This window comes from Xenopus laevis, chromosome 6L (assembly GCF_017654675.1).
Source record: "Xenopus laevis strain J_2021 chromosome 6L, Xenopus_laevis_v10.1, whole genome shotgun sequence".
NCBI lineage: Eukaryota > Metazoa > Chordata > Amphibia > Anura > Pipidae > Xenopus > Xenopus laevis.
Window position 1 is genome coordinate 78,726,912 of NC_054381.1, and position 15,957 is coordinate 78,742,868.

General features: G+C 39.4%; 1 protein-coding gene across 3 annotated transcripts; it reads left to right on the forward strand.

Annotated features, from left to right (window-relative positions):
- Positions 1 to 5,943: 5,943 nt before the first annotated feature.
- Positions 5,944 to 15,315, forward strand: LOC108719068 (P2X purinoceptor 7). Of its 3 annotated transcripts, none has more exons than XM_041566229.1 (5): positions 5,944 to 6,092; positions 7,674 to 7,766; positions 8,436 to 8,594; positions 9,304 to 9,437; positions 10,761 to 11,676. In XM_041566229.1, exons 3-5 carry the CDS (start codon positions 8,452 to 8,454, stop codon positions 11,339 to 11,341), a joined length of 858 nt encoding a protein of 285 aa, XP_041422163.1. In that variant the 5' UTR covers positions 5,944 to 6,092; positions 7,674 to 7,766; positions 8,436 to 8,451; the 3' UTR covers positions 11,342 to 11,676. The 3 variants fall into 3 exon arrangements, with proteins under 3 accessions (XP_041422163.1, XP_041422164.1, XP_018123169.1); XM_041566230.1 differs by having other exon boundaries at positions 8,443 to 8,594; XM_018267680.2 differs by lacking the exons at positions 8,436 to 8,594; positions 9,304 to 9,437; positions 10,761 to 11,676 and adding exons at positions 12,942 to 13,111; positions 13,510 to 13,865; positions 13,946 to 15,315 and having other exon boundaries at positions 5,947 to 6,092.
- Positions 15,316 to 15,957: the final 642 nt, after the last annotated feature.

The following is a 15,957-nucleotide window of genomic DNA, read 5'->3' on the forward strand; positions in this document are numbered from 1 at the left end:
CAATGTGCACTGCGCGAATACTCAAACAGGTGAATAGCACAGCCCAACGCTTATTATTGACGACTCTTACGTGTAACTATGCTCCAGGGGCCGAAGACATCAATACCGACATTGGTGAAAGGTACTCAATCTGTCTGTTGGAAGCTCTGCCATCTGTTGATTTAGATGCTTTCCCCTTAGTCTTTGACACTTGACGCACTTATGAAGTATGGAGGATATGCATCTTTTCATCCCGATTATCCAGAAACCAGCAGCCCTCACTGCTCCTTCTGTGAAGTGCCGGCCTTAATGTTGGACTTGCTCGTGGTAATGTCTGACTATCAGAGCGGTAATGTGGTGGCGGCCTGAGATGATGAGAGTATTTTGCTCTTTGCTAAGCACATTAGACCTTGCAATGCGACCACCAACTCGAAGTAGTTTGTTCGGATCAATTATTGGATTCAACTGGTATAGAGGGCTATGTTTGGATAGATTGAGTCCTTTCGACAAGTTGTGGATCTCTTGCGAATATACTTCATGTTGGACACATTGGATGATGACTCTCTCTGTTTGAGCAAACTCTGCAATGATGGGGGGCCCTTTACAGATGTGCCACTTACGACACTCATGATTTGTTTCACCTTTGCTTGCGAAGTGATGAGTAATGTGAATTTCCTTATCAGACTCCGGATGAATAAGTTCAAAGGTAGACTCTACCGGACTTGAGAAGAATTCTTTGTTCAAGAGCACTGGTGGGTATATCCATCAGAAAGGCGGCAGCAGGCCTTGCTCGGCTGCCTAGGTTGGCAGGGTTAAGGTCGGTGGGTACATAGTGCCATTGTTCTGACGTGGAGAATTTCCTAATACGATCCACACGATTGCCAACATACACATGGAACTGTCTTGTTTGATTGTGTAGGTAACCTAGCACTATTTTGCTGTCTGTGTAAAAATCAAAGGAATTAATGTCAAAGTCCGTTTCGTGCTCAATAAGCTCAGCAATTTCAACAGCTAACGTGGCTGCACAGAGTTCGAGCCTTGGGATGGTATGTGCAGGCTTTGGAGTTAACTTAGTTTTGCCCATGACGAATCCTGCATCTATTTCACCGTTGGAGTGTACAACTCGGAGATAAGCTACTGCAGCTATGGCTTCCATGGATGCATCAGAAAAGACATGGATCTCCAGTTTGGTAGCATTCTTCAAGGAAGCAGGAATATAAGAGCGTGGTATCTTAAACTGTTGCAACTCCTGGAGGGACTGCTTCCAGGATTCCCACCTTTGTTGTTTCTCTTTGGATAAAGGGGTATCCCAGTCAGTGTTCTCTGTAGTGAGTTGTCTGAGTAATATCTTACCCTGAATGGTAAAGGGTGTTATGAATCCCAAGGGATCGTAGATGCTGTTCACTGCAGACAGTACTCCTCTTTTTGTGAAGGGCTTCTCACAGGCTGATGTTTGAAATGTGAACGTGTCTTGTTTCACATCCCACAGCAACCCAAGGCTGCGTTGTGTGAGGGAAAGGTCAGATTCTAGTCGGTACTCCTTAGCACTGACAGCATGATCATCAAGGGGAAATGCTCCCATTACCTCATTGCTGTTGGAGATGATTTTGTGTAGTCTGAGATTGGCAGTAGCGAGCATGTTCTGAGTTCTGGTGAGAAGGTCAATGGCCTCTTCTTCCATTGGTAGAGACTTAAGACCGTCATCCACGTAGAAATTCTTCGCCGTTCCAAACTCTTGTTCACCCTCTTGGGCTGTTTTCCTCAGTCCGTAAATGGCGACTGCGGGGGAAGGGCTATTCCCGAAAACGTGAACATTCATTCGATAGTCGATGACCTCATTGTTGACATCATTGTTGCGATACCATCGGAATCTAAGGAAGTTTCTGTTATCTTCACGGACGATGAAACAATGGAACATTTGTTGAATGTCAGCCATAATGGCAACTGGCTCTTGTCTTAAGTGGAGTAGGACTCCTAGGAGGTTGTTGTTCAGGTTAGGTCCAGAGAGAAGATTGTCATTGAGAGAAACACCTTCTTGACGAGCACTTGAGTCAAAGACCACTCTAATCTGGTCAGGCTTGCGAGGATGGTAGACACCAAAACATGGAAGGTACCAGCATTCTTCTCCATGTGAAAGAGGGGGTGTTGGTTCAGCATGATCTCTCTCGAACACCTTCTGCATAAATTCAACAAAATGTTTCTTCATTTCCGGTTTCCGCTTCAGGGTGCGCAGAGATGAACCGCAAATCTGCCTGTTGTCTATTATTTGGCATTCTCGGAATGGTAGCGGTGCCACCCAGCTGTTGGAATCATCTTGATAGAACTCTTTACTCATGGTTCTCGAGAATTCTTTGTCTTCCATTGTGGCCGCTAACTCATTGTCTTTTGTGGTTACCTCAAACACTGTGTTACCAATGTTGTCATCCCGAAAGATGAATGCTTTCCCATCCTCTAGTATGTGTACCATTTCTACACAGCTTTTCATTCACACTATAGTGATGTTGTTGTCGTTGAAAGCAAGTGGTACGTCCATTGGGCAAGATGTGTGTTTTGAAGGAAGAAACAGAGAGAGGTTTCCCGGCATTGCTAAGACAGACGTTGCCTATAATGACCCAGCCAAGATCCAGACGCTGGACGTAAGGTGCATCGTGTGGACCGCTGATTTGACGGCGCACCTTGTGCACCCTTAGAATGTCTCTCTCGAGTAGCAACAGGATATCAGCATTTTCATCGAAGGCTGGTATTTGTTCAGCTATGTCCTTCAAGTGAGCATGGTGCAAGGCAGATTCAGGAGTGGGAATCTCATCCTTGTTGGTTGGGATCTGATTACACTCGATGATAGTAGGCAAGGGTATTTCCAAGTTGCTATTGAGAGGAGTAACTACAAGGCCACTGGCTCGTCTACCCAAGACTTCTGCAATGCCTGCACAAGTACCTAGGGTATAAGGTAGAGCATCTCCTGCAATGCCTAAGAGATTGAAGAACCTTGTACTTGCGAGAGATCGGTTGCTCTGATCGTCCAGAATGGTGTACCGTCTTATGGACTTTTCAGGTTGGCCCTTTGTGTATACATGAACCAAGCATATCTTAGCGCAGGATTTCTCACAAAGTCCTTCTCCACAGACTTCAGGGCATGTTGAGGACACAAGTGTAGAGGTAGTTATTTGTTCCCCGCCAAGCTTTCCCCTGGGGAAAATGTCTGTGAGTGGAGTAGTGATGTTTTGGTACAGATGAAGGGCTTGTACGTGGTTGTCACTCCCGCAATCCTTGCATTTAATGATGGCCTTACAGTCCTTTGCAAGGTGTTCTGTGGAGGCACAGTATCTGAAACAAACTCCAAATCCCTTTAAAAGTTCCTTACGTGCCTGTAGAGGTTTCTTTCTGAAGCGGATGCACTTATTAAGTGGATGTGGCTTTTTATGTATGGGGCATTGACGATTTGGATCCTCTAGTTTCTTGTTTTGTCCAGTCCCTTGAAGAACCGTAGCAGGAGCAGGTTGAACATCGGTCCTTTTTACTGAAACTGGGCCCCTGCGGTCTCTGTGTGTTGTGCATGTGTTTGCAAGTCCTGGAGATGGTGGACTGAGAGGATTACAGTCACTGTAGACTGGGGGTCATTCTTAGAATCCGCAATTTCTTTTATGAAGTTACAGAAATAGGAAAAGGGAGGAAAGGCAACTCCGTACTTTTTCTTGTAAGTAGATCCCTGACTAACCCATTTTTCTTGGATGCCATAAGGTAGCTTAAGGACAATAGGGTTGATGCCACGAGGGGTGTCAAGGTAACTAAGCCCCGGTAGGCGGGTGTCTGCTTTAGCTAGTTGGAGCTCTAGTAGAAGATCACTGAGTTCTTGAAGCTTTAGATTGTCTTTAGCTGTAATCCTCGGAAAACCTTGCAACCTTTTGAGTAGGGCATCTTCGATGGCTTCAGAACTGCCAAAACTATGTTCAAGTCTGTCCAATGCAGCATCGAGACCTGTAGCAGGATTGGAAGTGTAAACTGTTTTAAGTCTCTTGATGCGTTCAGCAGACTGGGGACCTAGCCATCTGATGAGTAGATCCAGTTCCTCTGCAGGAGTAATATCTAACTCGCTGATAGTGGCTTGAAAGGTGTATTTCCAGCCTCTGTAATTTTCTGGTTTGTCACCGTCCTGGTGAGTTCTCTGCAAAGGATATACTTAGCAAACTGTGACATGTCTGTGTTTTCAGACTTTGGGTATTCGATCGCAGGCGGAACTGAGTTGATTGTAGTGGCAGGTACATTGATGTTGAGTGGCTTGGGAACATAAGATGGTGCCAAGGCGTTTAACACCGGAGCTGGGGTACAGTCCAAGGGTGTGTGGGTTTGTAGCTGTAAATTAGTGGGTTGGTTAGTAGGTGGCAGGTTACTGTGATATTGAGGTAGACGGTCTTTTCGACCCGTACTTGTTTCTGTCGCTTGTGAAGGAGCAGTAAATGGAAAGAGAACACCTTGGTTAAGTGCTTTGGCTGCTATGACAGTGTGATGGAGTTTCGACGAGGTCTGTGATGAAACTGATGCATAGAATTTAACAGAGTGATTGCTACTGATGCCTCTTTCATTGTCACTTACAGCTTGTTCTAAGACTCTTACTCTTGCCATGTCTTTGGCGTGCTCACATTGTTTCTCCAAAACTTCCATCTGCGCGTTTTTCCACGCAGCTTCAGCTTCCATCTCTGCCTTCTTCTGTGCTTTCTCTTGGACGAAGCCGGCCTGGAATTTAGAAGCTTCGGCATCAGCTCGGGCTTTGATGAGTTGTTGACTGAGAGTAGAAGATGTTGATCTTAAGGATTTGGAAGATCGTGTGGAGCGCTTAGAAGTTGTGGAGGGATGGGATCTGAAGTCATAGAGATTTTTACATCTGTTTTTGAATTACTAAATCATCTCTTTCAAGATTGAGTTCATTCAATTCCTTGAGTTCTTGTAAGGAATTTTCTGTGTTGTGCCGCTTTAAGAGATCAGCATATTTGTCAGACAGTCTTTGATAGTTCTCATAAGCAGCATTCAATTGCTTAACCAGCGCCCTCTAGGTACAATACCTCATGAGTTGGTTGTGACAGAGCTGACATGCATTCAATAGTCTTAGACCATAAGTGGCTGATGTTTCTCAGCAGCTCCTCCTTGTCAGCCTCATAGTTCTCTTGAACTTTCCAAGTTGGTTTCGTCAAACGTTTTTGTTTTATGTGGCTTTGAGGATCTGACCCCTGAGCTGTAAGAAGTTCAGGTTCTTGCTGTGTATTAGGTTCTTCAGGTTGTACATTGTCTTGCTGGTGCATTGTGTCAGGCAGAGGGTAGAATCACAAGCAAGGTGTGTTTACATAGAAATGTATCAATCTTCTGCCTCAGGGAGATGGTTTCCTAGGCAACCAGTGGGAGGGGGAGCGAGAGACTAGCTTAGCAATGGCAGTGCAAGTTAACTTTGAATGCACAGAGATTTTAGATTCACTTGCAGACAGAATGAATATGGTGTATTCTAGGAGCACATTAAATGACAGTTGCATGAACAGTTTCTTCATTAATCTGTGCAGAAAACTGATGAATCTTATGCTGAGGTTTGCTTGCTGCCTGGAGTATGCGGATTTGCACATATATTCTGCTATAATCCAGTGTCTATATGCATCTCGCTACACATGCAAACTGGTAAGGATCATTTGAAAGATGTTAACTGATCTTTTAAAGGGCACCTATCACAGCAAAAATCAAACACACTTTAACCACCTGACCAGTACAATCAAAACACATGTAATCAAACTACACATACAGTTTCTTTAAAAAAACATCCGTTTTAAAAAAATCACTTACTTTGTTAAAAAGGTTCTTTCTTTAAGGGAGTCCATACACAGACTCCAAAATGCTAATGAGCTCACACACATGCGCACTTTGTAATCCGGCCCTGTGTATTTTACCCAGAATACCTAACTACTTGACTGAAGTATCACGAGATTACAATATTTTGTCTCCCCCTGCTGGTGATGTCATTATGCAAATTAGGCAGGCAGTAACGGCTTTTCACTGAGCCTGCCTGATTGTGAGAGCCTGAGTTCCCTGTGAAGGCAGTAGCTGCATTGCACATATCCTGGAGTTTGGTACAGAAGGTAAAAAGGCTGCTTATACTTTGAATATGTTCTTAATCTGTGGAATGAGTTTACATGGCTGCTTTTTTTTGGGGGGTTAGTGCTGTTTTTCAGTAGTTCTGTGCTGCACTGAGACAATGCGCTTCACCTAAAACTAAAGCATATATATATTTGTTAGATGTGGCACATCGACTGGCAGGGCCCTTAGCATTGTGGATAGGAGTTTCTCAGCCAAACTAGAGGTAAAAAGGTTGTCTGGTCAGAAAACTTTGCAGGCTGCCATCAGTAAATGCAAATGGTGTTCAGAGATCTGTATACCTACCAGACTCAACATGCACCCGAGTTTTAGGCACACAGATATTCATTGGTGGTTGAGGAGGGTCACTATACTATAGTGGAGCCACTGTTATAGTGAACTCTATATCTTTTCTGGACTGTCAGCTTCTGTTCTGTATTACATGGTACCTGTAATAACCGGATAATATTGGCACTATGGATAAAGTGTTTGTAAACATGTGAGCTTCTCTGCTACTGCTGTGGATTGTAAATGTGCTGGCTCAGTGCAGTGATGGACTTGCTGAGCTACAGTTACCCCAGTATATGTTGTTCACTCTCCTATCATTATCTAAGCTTTGCCTGTGGTTGTTGTGCCAAAACCTCATATAATATCATAGTTAGGGCTTGTTTACAGAACGTTTTATTCAAGGCACTGACTAATGTAATTTGCACAAATTACATTAGCTATTACATGTGGTGTTTATAAGCACAGATCTTCAAATAGTTCTTATGCAAAGTATTTAAAACTTCAAAGAAATGCATATTTAGCAATCTGTGGCACTTTTATTAAAAAAAAAAAAACTTTGCTGGCAAAGGATTTATTGTTCTCATTGTTTACAGCTCTGATTCAGACTGTAACACCTGTAATTTCTTGCATCTTTTACTCCAAAGTCTAATACCCTGCTTTGTTCACATTTTCACACTTCAGAATTACTTTATAGTGCCCCACATTTTTATCACACCTTGGGTTGAGACTCTGCATTGTTCACCTGTTCACACCAGTAGGAGTGATGCCTTTATTGTGTCACTGGACATAGTACAGTACTATTGATGCTGGAGAGGTCATGATCATTTACTGGCGAGGTCCTGATGGGTTTCATTATCTCTTGTCATATATTGCCTGCTTGCGCCATATTCTGCCTGCCCTATGCTGCCTGTGTGTGGGCCATACAGATTTGCTTCATGTGTAAGTTAGAAAATTTCTACAATTTGACATGGTGCTAATAAGTTGTAGACTAAAGAAGCATCACAATTATGGAGGGAATAAAATTCCAAAGCCATGTAGAAAACCATGTGTAGATGATTTGGTTCATTTGTGCAAAAGTAAAAGTCGTATTTATCAACCAATCCCCTATTCATCATTACTGGCTGCATCGAAGGGTATGTACATTCTTCTAAACTCTGTATTAGCTGGCTGTTGTAACATAACATAGTATGGCTGGGGCATAATATTGTAATAACTGTAAATTGATCTTTAATTATGCACTTCAACTTTGCTAGCTGCAGTTCTTCTAATAATCACATGATTTTGTTAATTTCCTCCAGGTTTTGTTGGGATACAGCTACCAGCATACGCCAGCACACTTTGGCTTGGAAGTTTTTTATTCTTGGAACCACGGTTTAACAGAAAATACTGAGGTAGATATGCAAAGCATTGCTACAAAAATTATGATATGATCCTATTATGTGTTTAGTGTTGGATGTTTCTATGTGCCCCTCTACCAGGCCAAGGGTTCATCTCTTCATTTATCAATAATTTTTAATGGAATTCTGGTTCATAATATGAATATGTGAGAATGATCATCACAGTTTGTTTAAAAATTGCACTTTGTACACTACAATGCATTTGTAAATGAACTACTGGCCTGGTGGAAGTTTGCCTACTTTGAGTGCCTGCTCTCAATTGGTTTTTCGGTTTGTCCGCTCCGAGGGCTGAGGGCGGTGCACCTGGGCCAGTTCCTTGTTGTGGTGAGTAATCATTTACTTCCGAAGACCCTAATACCACAATTGTATCAATGCGTTTGTAAATGCCCTTCTAAACTTATTATGAACACATTATGCAAAAACTTGTATAAAAAAGCTGCTGTGTAGCTGTGGTATGGCTGCCATTCAAGTTGAAATAGGGCTAAATGGCACATAGCAAATAACAGATGGTATGTAAGTGATTTAGAATTTTTGGTTGCTCCAGTTCCTTGAACATTCCAGACTTTACATCTTGTCTAACGTTGGATCAATGTGACCAACATGCATATGTGCAGTGAGTATAAGTAAAGCAGCAAAAGAAAGAAGAATTCAACATTGTTGTAGCCCACAGGAGAGGACAATGTTGAAGAAAAGGAAGTGTGAAAGTGACAGTTCAATTCGAAATACAGAGAAAAATAACACCACAGAACAACAGCGAAAAAAAAGAGATGTTGGGCGGACACTCCTGAGGTCTGAGCAAGTGCATAAATCTAATCATTTCATGTAAGTATTTATTGTCTTTGTATTGTTTTTGTTGATATTGATGTTGTGAAGGCTATACTGGATTTCTATATTTTCAGGAGGACTCTATATGTCCCTACTGGGGCATTTTTTAAAGGAGAAGGAAAGGCTTTGTGTACTTGGGGTTGCCAAATGTTAGGCACCCCCAAGTGAATGTATTGAGTTACCTGAAACCCCAGGCTGGTGCTCCTATCAGCAGAAAACTGCACCAGCCCGAGTTTATAAGAGTGAGCACCACAGAGCAATCCTCTTCCGTCTTCCTCTTTCTTTGCTCGGCTGCACATGCGCAGTAGAAAAGACGAACTTTAACTAAAAAGTTGCCTATTTCGTTCAACTATGCATGTGCAGCCGAGCAAAGAAAGAGGAAGACGGAAGAGGATTGCTCTGTGGTGCTCACTCTTATAAACTCGGGCTGGTGCAGTTTTCTGCTGATAGGAGCACCAGCCTGGGGTTTCAGGTAACTCAATACATTCACTTGGGGGTGCCTAACATTTGGCAAGTACATCAAGCCTTTCCTTCCCCTTTAAACATATATTTGTTGTATTTATAAGTTTCAAATGATACAATGCATACAGCATAAGATTGCCTTTATGTGGACGGGTGCCTGGGATTTTATTTTATTTTTTTTGGAAAATTACCAAAATATGATTCTTATTGAAAATGTCCTGTTCACTCTATCCCTGTCACAAAGGATAAATGATGGTTCTGTGCATCAGAACACCAGCCTGTCCAAAGAACCTGGAGTACGGTATGCTGATTGGATGGGGGACAGTCTTATACAAACACTTACAGAAAACTCTTCATCTACAATAAGGCAACTTCACGGTAAGTGATCAAAAATCTCTGTTGAACCCCTTATCAAAAGTTACAGGTAGAATGGCAGATAAGCTCTGTATAATATTTTGTGAGATGTGTATCTGTGCACCAACTGATATATATCATTTTTCACAGAGCTCTCTCTCTATCTATCTATCTATCTAAAAATAAAAGTGTGGTAATGGACAGCACTCGCTTATAATGCTCAAGAAGTCTGTATTAAATTGTAAAAAATATACATCACCATATGTGTGCACATATAAAATAGGGATGTTTTGAGCCTAAATAGGCTCTTTATGAAGCCATGTGTGACAATGGTATCAAAATATATATATATATATATATATATATATATATATATATATATATATATATATATATATATATATATATATATATATATATATGTGTGTGTGTATGTGTTCATTTGTGCATTCTATAATGAACATATATATATATATATATATATATATATATATATATATATATATATATATATATATATATATATATATGTTCATTATAGAATGCACAAATGAACACATACACACACACACATATATATATATATATATATATATATATATATATATATATATTTTGATACCATTGTTACAAATTTATAGTCTAATGAATTTACTAAATCAGGGGTGCTCAGACTTTGTTACACTGGGATCCACTCTCGACACCTGGCCCCCATCAGGAGATCTACTTCAAAAGCGCGAAGCAGGAATTATTGACCAGGCCCATTTTTGTGTCCACACCCCCTAATTACCATGTTCATTTTACAAAATTTGGCAGGTTATAAAAGTCTGAACACACTCCCTCACCCTGGGTGCTTGCTGCTCTCAGCTCTCAGCCCTCCCTCCCGTGTCCTTCCCCTATGCTCAGCCCTCTCTCCGTGCCTCCCCCTCTGCTCAGCCCGCTTTCCGTGCCTCCCCCTCTGCTCAGCCCGCTTTCCGTGCCTCCCGTGTCCTTCCCCTCTCCTTCCCCTCTGCTCTCAGCCCAGCCAACCCTCTCTCACTCACTTCGGGGCCCCAGGTCGTGGTCTACCAGGAACATGACTGGGATCTACTGGTATACCGCTATCAACGTCCTGGGCACCCTGGACTAAATCTTACTGGCTAATGGAGAAATAAAATGGCATGACTTGCTATTCACTGTATTCCCACACTTCGTTGCTTGTGCTGACAATACAATAACTAATAGCAATTTCATATAAGCACAAATATAAAAACATATTATCTTTAATCAATGGTACAATTATAATGGTGTTACATAAAATATATAAAATTTGCTCTTTAACCGTTTGTTCCTTTTTTTTCCCCAAAGGTAATAAACTGTGTGTGTGGATAATTGGCCATTCATATATTCACCGGGCCCGAAAAAGAGCTGCGCTAAAGAGACAAGGAGTGCAACTGGGTTTCTCCCCAAAAAATATCTCATTGCGGTGGTTTGGGGTTCCTGGCATGAGGTGGTCAGGCGTTTTCTCAACAGTCAATAAAAATGCTACACTTGGGAGAAATCCAGATGTCCTTGTCTTGCATGCAGGAGGAAATGACATGGGCTTAGTGCCTTTAAAAGAACTAATTGAAAACATGAAGCATGATATAAATAAAATTAAAATCATGTTTCCAAAATTAGTGATTGTCTGGTCTGACATGGTTCCACGTTTAACATGGAAGTATGGTAGGGACTACCGATCGTTAGAAAAAAGTAGAATAAAAATTAATAGGGTATTGTCCAAGTTTGTCTATAGTTTAGGAGGATTGGCAGTAAGACATCGGGTGCTGGAAGAGAGATTGCCAAAGTATTATATTCATGATGGGGTTCACCTCTCTGATAGTGCCCTAGATTTGTTCCTCAATTCTATTAGTGCTGGCATAGAAGATGCTCTGTCCCTCATAGGATGAATATGTCACTTGTGATTCCGTTGGGTGGTTCTGTATTTTAATTTATGTGATGTTTGTTAATTCTGTAAACACTGTTAACAGATGTACTGTATATGTTGTAGAAAATGAAAAATTTGGATGTAATAAAACAATTACTAAGACTGTGTCTGTTTTGAATTATTGATGTATGATCACTGTGATGCCTCTGATTTTATGGTAGTAGAGTAAGTGGAAGACTATGGACACACTGGTTGAAGGCTCTAGCTGCTGTCAGACTGTGTATGTTTTCAGGCTGAAAGAAGCAGATCTGCTCAGTGCCCCTGCTCCATTGATTTGAATTCAATCAGCAAATATCTGCTAACACACAGCAGAACTGAAACTAAGGTCAGCCCAGAGAAGCCTCCTTTTGCATATCTGGGCTGACCTTTGTTTCGGCTTTGCTGTGTGTTAGCACATATTTGCTGATTGAATTCAAATCAATAGAGCAGGGGCACTGAGCAGATCTGCTTCTTTCAGCCTGAAAACATAAACAGTCTGACCGCAAATATACACAGCCAGAGCCTTCAACCAGTGTACCCATAGCCTAAAATACATAACAATGGATTTTATATGGGATAACCTGTGTTATTAGCGGATGCTTTGTAAATATGTAATCGCACCAACAATGGTTAATGAATTGTCAGAACTTTATCTTGTGTTTTAAAAATTCGTACAGGTTTGGCATCTCATATTCAGAATCATCAGGACCTAGGGAGTTTCCTGATACAGTTATGGGACTGTTATCCAGAATGCTTGGGACCTGAGGTTTACAGATAATAGATATTTTCGTAATTTGGATCTTCATACTTTTAGTTTACTAAAAAAACATTTTACCATTAGATAACCCCAATAGGCTAGCTTTGTCTTTAATAAAGATTTATTAATCAATATCTTAGTTTGGACCAAGTATAACCTACTTTTTTTTTTTACAGAAAAAAAAGAAATTGTTTTTAAAATTTGGATTATTTTGATAAAATGGAGTCTGTGAGACCTTCCATAATTCATAGGTTTCTGTAAAATGTATTTCTGGATAACCGATCCCATGCCTGTAATTTCCTTTTCTGTAATTCCACTTTCATCTGAAATATTTTCCCCCAACCAGAGGTGTGGTCTAACAAAGCTGCACTCAGTTTGGGGGGGGGGTAAACTAAAATGTTTATTTTGTAATAAAACATAGCCCCTGCCAGTGCTAGGCAACTAGCACCAGTAATGAGCTCCCGGTGCAGCTGGTCATCTATATAAACTATTTGTAGAGAACTCTATTATTGTATTAAAAATTAGTCTTATGTGCTGTGGCCACCATGTAAACCAGATTTTTGGACAATGGGTTTCCAGATAAAAGATCCTAGACCAGAATTACAGAAATTAAAAATTATTAATTATGAATATAATATATTGAGAGACTCCAGCCATAGTTTACATTGCATAATGTTTCACTTTAGAAGAGTTTAAAAAATGGATCAGCTAATAATTTATTAAAATAAATCCAACTTTTATTTTACAATGTTGTTACTTACATCATTCATACATAACTATGTAGTACTATCTGTAATATCTGATTTAATATTTTTTTATATTACAGAATATTTTTGAATTGTGAAAATGGCAGAGTCCAGCAGTGATGCAAGTTCCTTTTCACCAGAGAATACAAGTAATGAATCATCAGAAGAGTGTACAGACATTGCAAGCAATCTGTCTGAAGAGTCGTGCATAGGTGAACCCACTCAAAACCAGGATGTACTGGATGATGAAGTAAGCAATCTTTCATGATTTTTTCCCATCACCATAGTTATTTCTTGGGATAACAAAGATTTTTTGAGGAATTAGACAGGAACTACAGTTGAAAGGGCACTTATCATCCCTATATTGTGAAGTGCAAAAGCACACACTCCAATTGGGGGAAACCATTGTTTTTTTTTTTTTAAAAAAAAAATCTCTCTCTCTCTCGCACTTCACAATATAGGGACGAAAAGTGCCCTTTTAACCTTAGTTCTTGTCTTATTCCTCTTTTCGAACATTAATTGAAATTTTGTTGAAGTTTAGGTACAGTATATAGGAACAACAAGAAAGATGTTAAAGGTAACAGAATACCTAAGAGTACATTTTTTAAAAAATGTTTATTATATATGCAATATTTTATGTTGTCACAGACTATAGCACTACTGGAGGAACTACATCTAAAATATCATGATGAGGAATCTTCCACATGTTTCCAAAATAATCCTCAAAGGCTACCTAACGAAGAGGCATCTCAGGGCCAAACCAATGAACATCCGCGTTTGGGAAACCATTCATGGTGCGAATGTGGTAAATGCGTAGATATGCCAACTGTGGAAGAATCTATTTGCTGCAAAGAAAATGGGAATATTGACCAGTACATGGAGGGCCTCGACTGTATATGTGAACATCACACATTCAAGGCATCATGTCTAGATGAAACAATTATGACTGTTACTTTTCGTGTTATTCAAAGTGTTGCCAAAAGTAATACTGGACTGGCTAATAGGTATAAAAATATTTTTTTTTTTTTTAAAAAAACAAACATTTTCTCCTCTTTATATTTATATTTTCTCTAATTTTTTACAGGTCCCTACGCATAACAGCATACAGATTTTTTACGCTTTGGGTGCACGGCTACCTAGGAAAACGGAACCGTCGTCCGATACCATCTTGTGTTGTAAAAGCAATCCGTGATAAATTCCCAGACCCAGAAAGCACTTATGTGGGTTTTAAATACTATGACTATGCTGCTGTTGATATGGCAACAGAGATATAATGAAACATAATCTATACAAATAACATGAATGTTTTGGTAATGATGTAAATTTCTATTTGTATTTTAAAGGAATAGTTCAGTATAAAAATAAAAAACGGGTAAATAGACTGTACAAAATAAAAAATATTTGCAATATAGTTAGTTAGCCAAAAATGTAAAGTATAAAGGCTGAAGTGACTGGCTGTTAATAATAACCAGAACATAATAACCAGAACCTGCTTTTCAGCTATCTTGGTTTCCACTGAAAGTTAAGTCCGACCAAAGCTAGTGACTGTCTCCCTCCCTGAAAATCGTACGATCGGCAATACACGCAGAGATATTATCGGCAGCCAACAGAAATCTTTCAACTTGTCCGATCGACCAAACGACCAATCTCTGCTGGACGAAAAATGTCGGGACGCTCCACACATGGTCCAAAAATCATACGAATCCTCGTACGATCAGATCTTTGAATCTATGGCCAGCTTTACTCAGAGTTAGAGTGCTGAAAAGGAGTAGTTCTGTTCTGTTAGACATCCAGTTTCTCCAGCCTTTATACATTACATTTTTGGATATCTAACTATATCAAATACATTTTTTATTTCGCACAGCCTAATTATTTACTTAGTTTTTATTTCTACACTGAACTGTTCCTTTAAATTATATATAATTCCATCTATCTTTATTAGATTTGTCACTACAACACCTTTATCAAACCAATATTTTTTTTTTTACAAAAAATACAAATGTATGTGTTTGTGAAAGGAGAATTAAACCTCCATCTAACCCATTTAAATTGCCTTACTCCCTGCTACCTTTCCCTACTGTTTAATGCTTTGACAGTTGCTCCTTCATGTACATCTGTCACAAGCAAAGGTGCGCAGGATAGTTCTTGGGCTCCATCGTCTGCCCTTTCACACATCTTCTTGAATTCTGCAGATATATTTAAAGGTGTAATCACAGGATTCCCAATATATTATATGAAGCTTGTGATGTCTTTAAAACAAATTGTTGTTGGAAAATTTCTTCTTAGTGTTTGTCTGGTCAGTTTTGGACATTGCACTTTGGCTTGGTAGTTACCAGAAAATATATATTGGAATTTAAAGAAAAATGAAGTTATAGATATGAGGTGTTCCTCAGTCTAAAATAGATGTGAAAAACAGATTCACATATATGCAAATATAAAATAAAGTTTTAGTTATCATAATTTCTGTCTATTTCCTTTCTGGTTTAAAAATTCAGTATAACAGATACTTTATATAATTACTTTGATAGTTATGTTCTATTATATATAGTTTTTGTTAAACATTTTACAGTAAACTTATATGCAGGTTGACAATCCACTTGTGCCCTTGCCCTTTCAGTTTTAATACATTTAAAAAATTTTTAAAAAAAACGGCCTCCAACCATCCCCTTATAGCCGTTCCATACACACACCTCTTTATTATAAAAATAATTTAAAATATATGTAAATATATAGGGCAACTGCATTTAAAATGTTTAAAAAAAAAAAGGTAAAGGAATAAATTTGAAGCTGAAGAAATTAGTTTTAACATAACCAAGGTAACTTTTACTCTAACTGTAGTAAATGTAAACTGTAGTAAAACTGAAGTAAAATTATGTTAAAATATTAGCCAAGAATTTTTATTGTAGACTCGAGGGTGTTCCTCCGAGTCTTGTAGTGAAGTCTGCTTTCTTTGAAACCAGTGTGTTTAGATTCATCCTCTGTATCATGTTTTGAACACATATGGTTGTATTTTATTCTGGGTAATGTATTTTAATTATTCTTGAGTATTTTTCCAATTGTCTACAGTTGTCAGCCATATTAGGACTTCACTTTCTC

Excerpts from the sequence above, each read along its gene's own strand:
- LOC108719068 (XM_041566229.1), top strand. The coding sequence starts at position 8,452 with ATGTTGAAGAAAAGGAAGTGTGAAAGTGACAGTTCAATTCGAAATACA. Across the intron at positions 8,595-9,303 it reads CATAAATCTAATCATTTCAT|GATAAATGATGGTTCTGTGC; the intron begins GTAAGTATTTAT and ends CCTGTCACAAAG. Across the intron at positions 9,438-10,760 it reads TACAATAAGGCAACTTCACG|GTAATAAACTGTGTGTGTGG; the intron begins GTAAGTGATCAA and ends TTTTCCCCAAAG.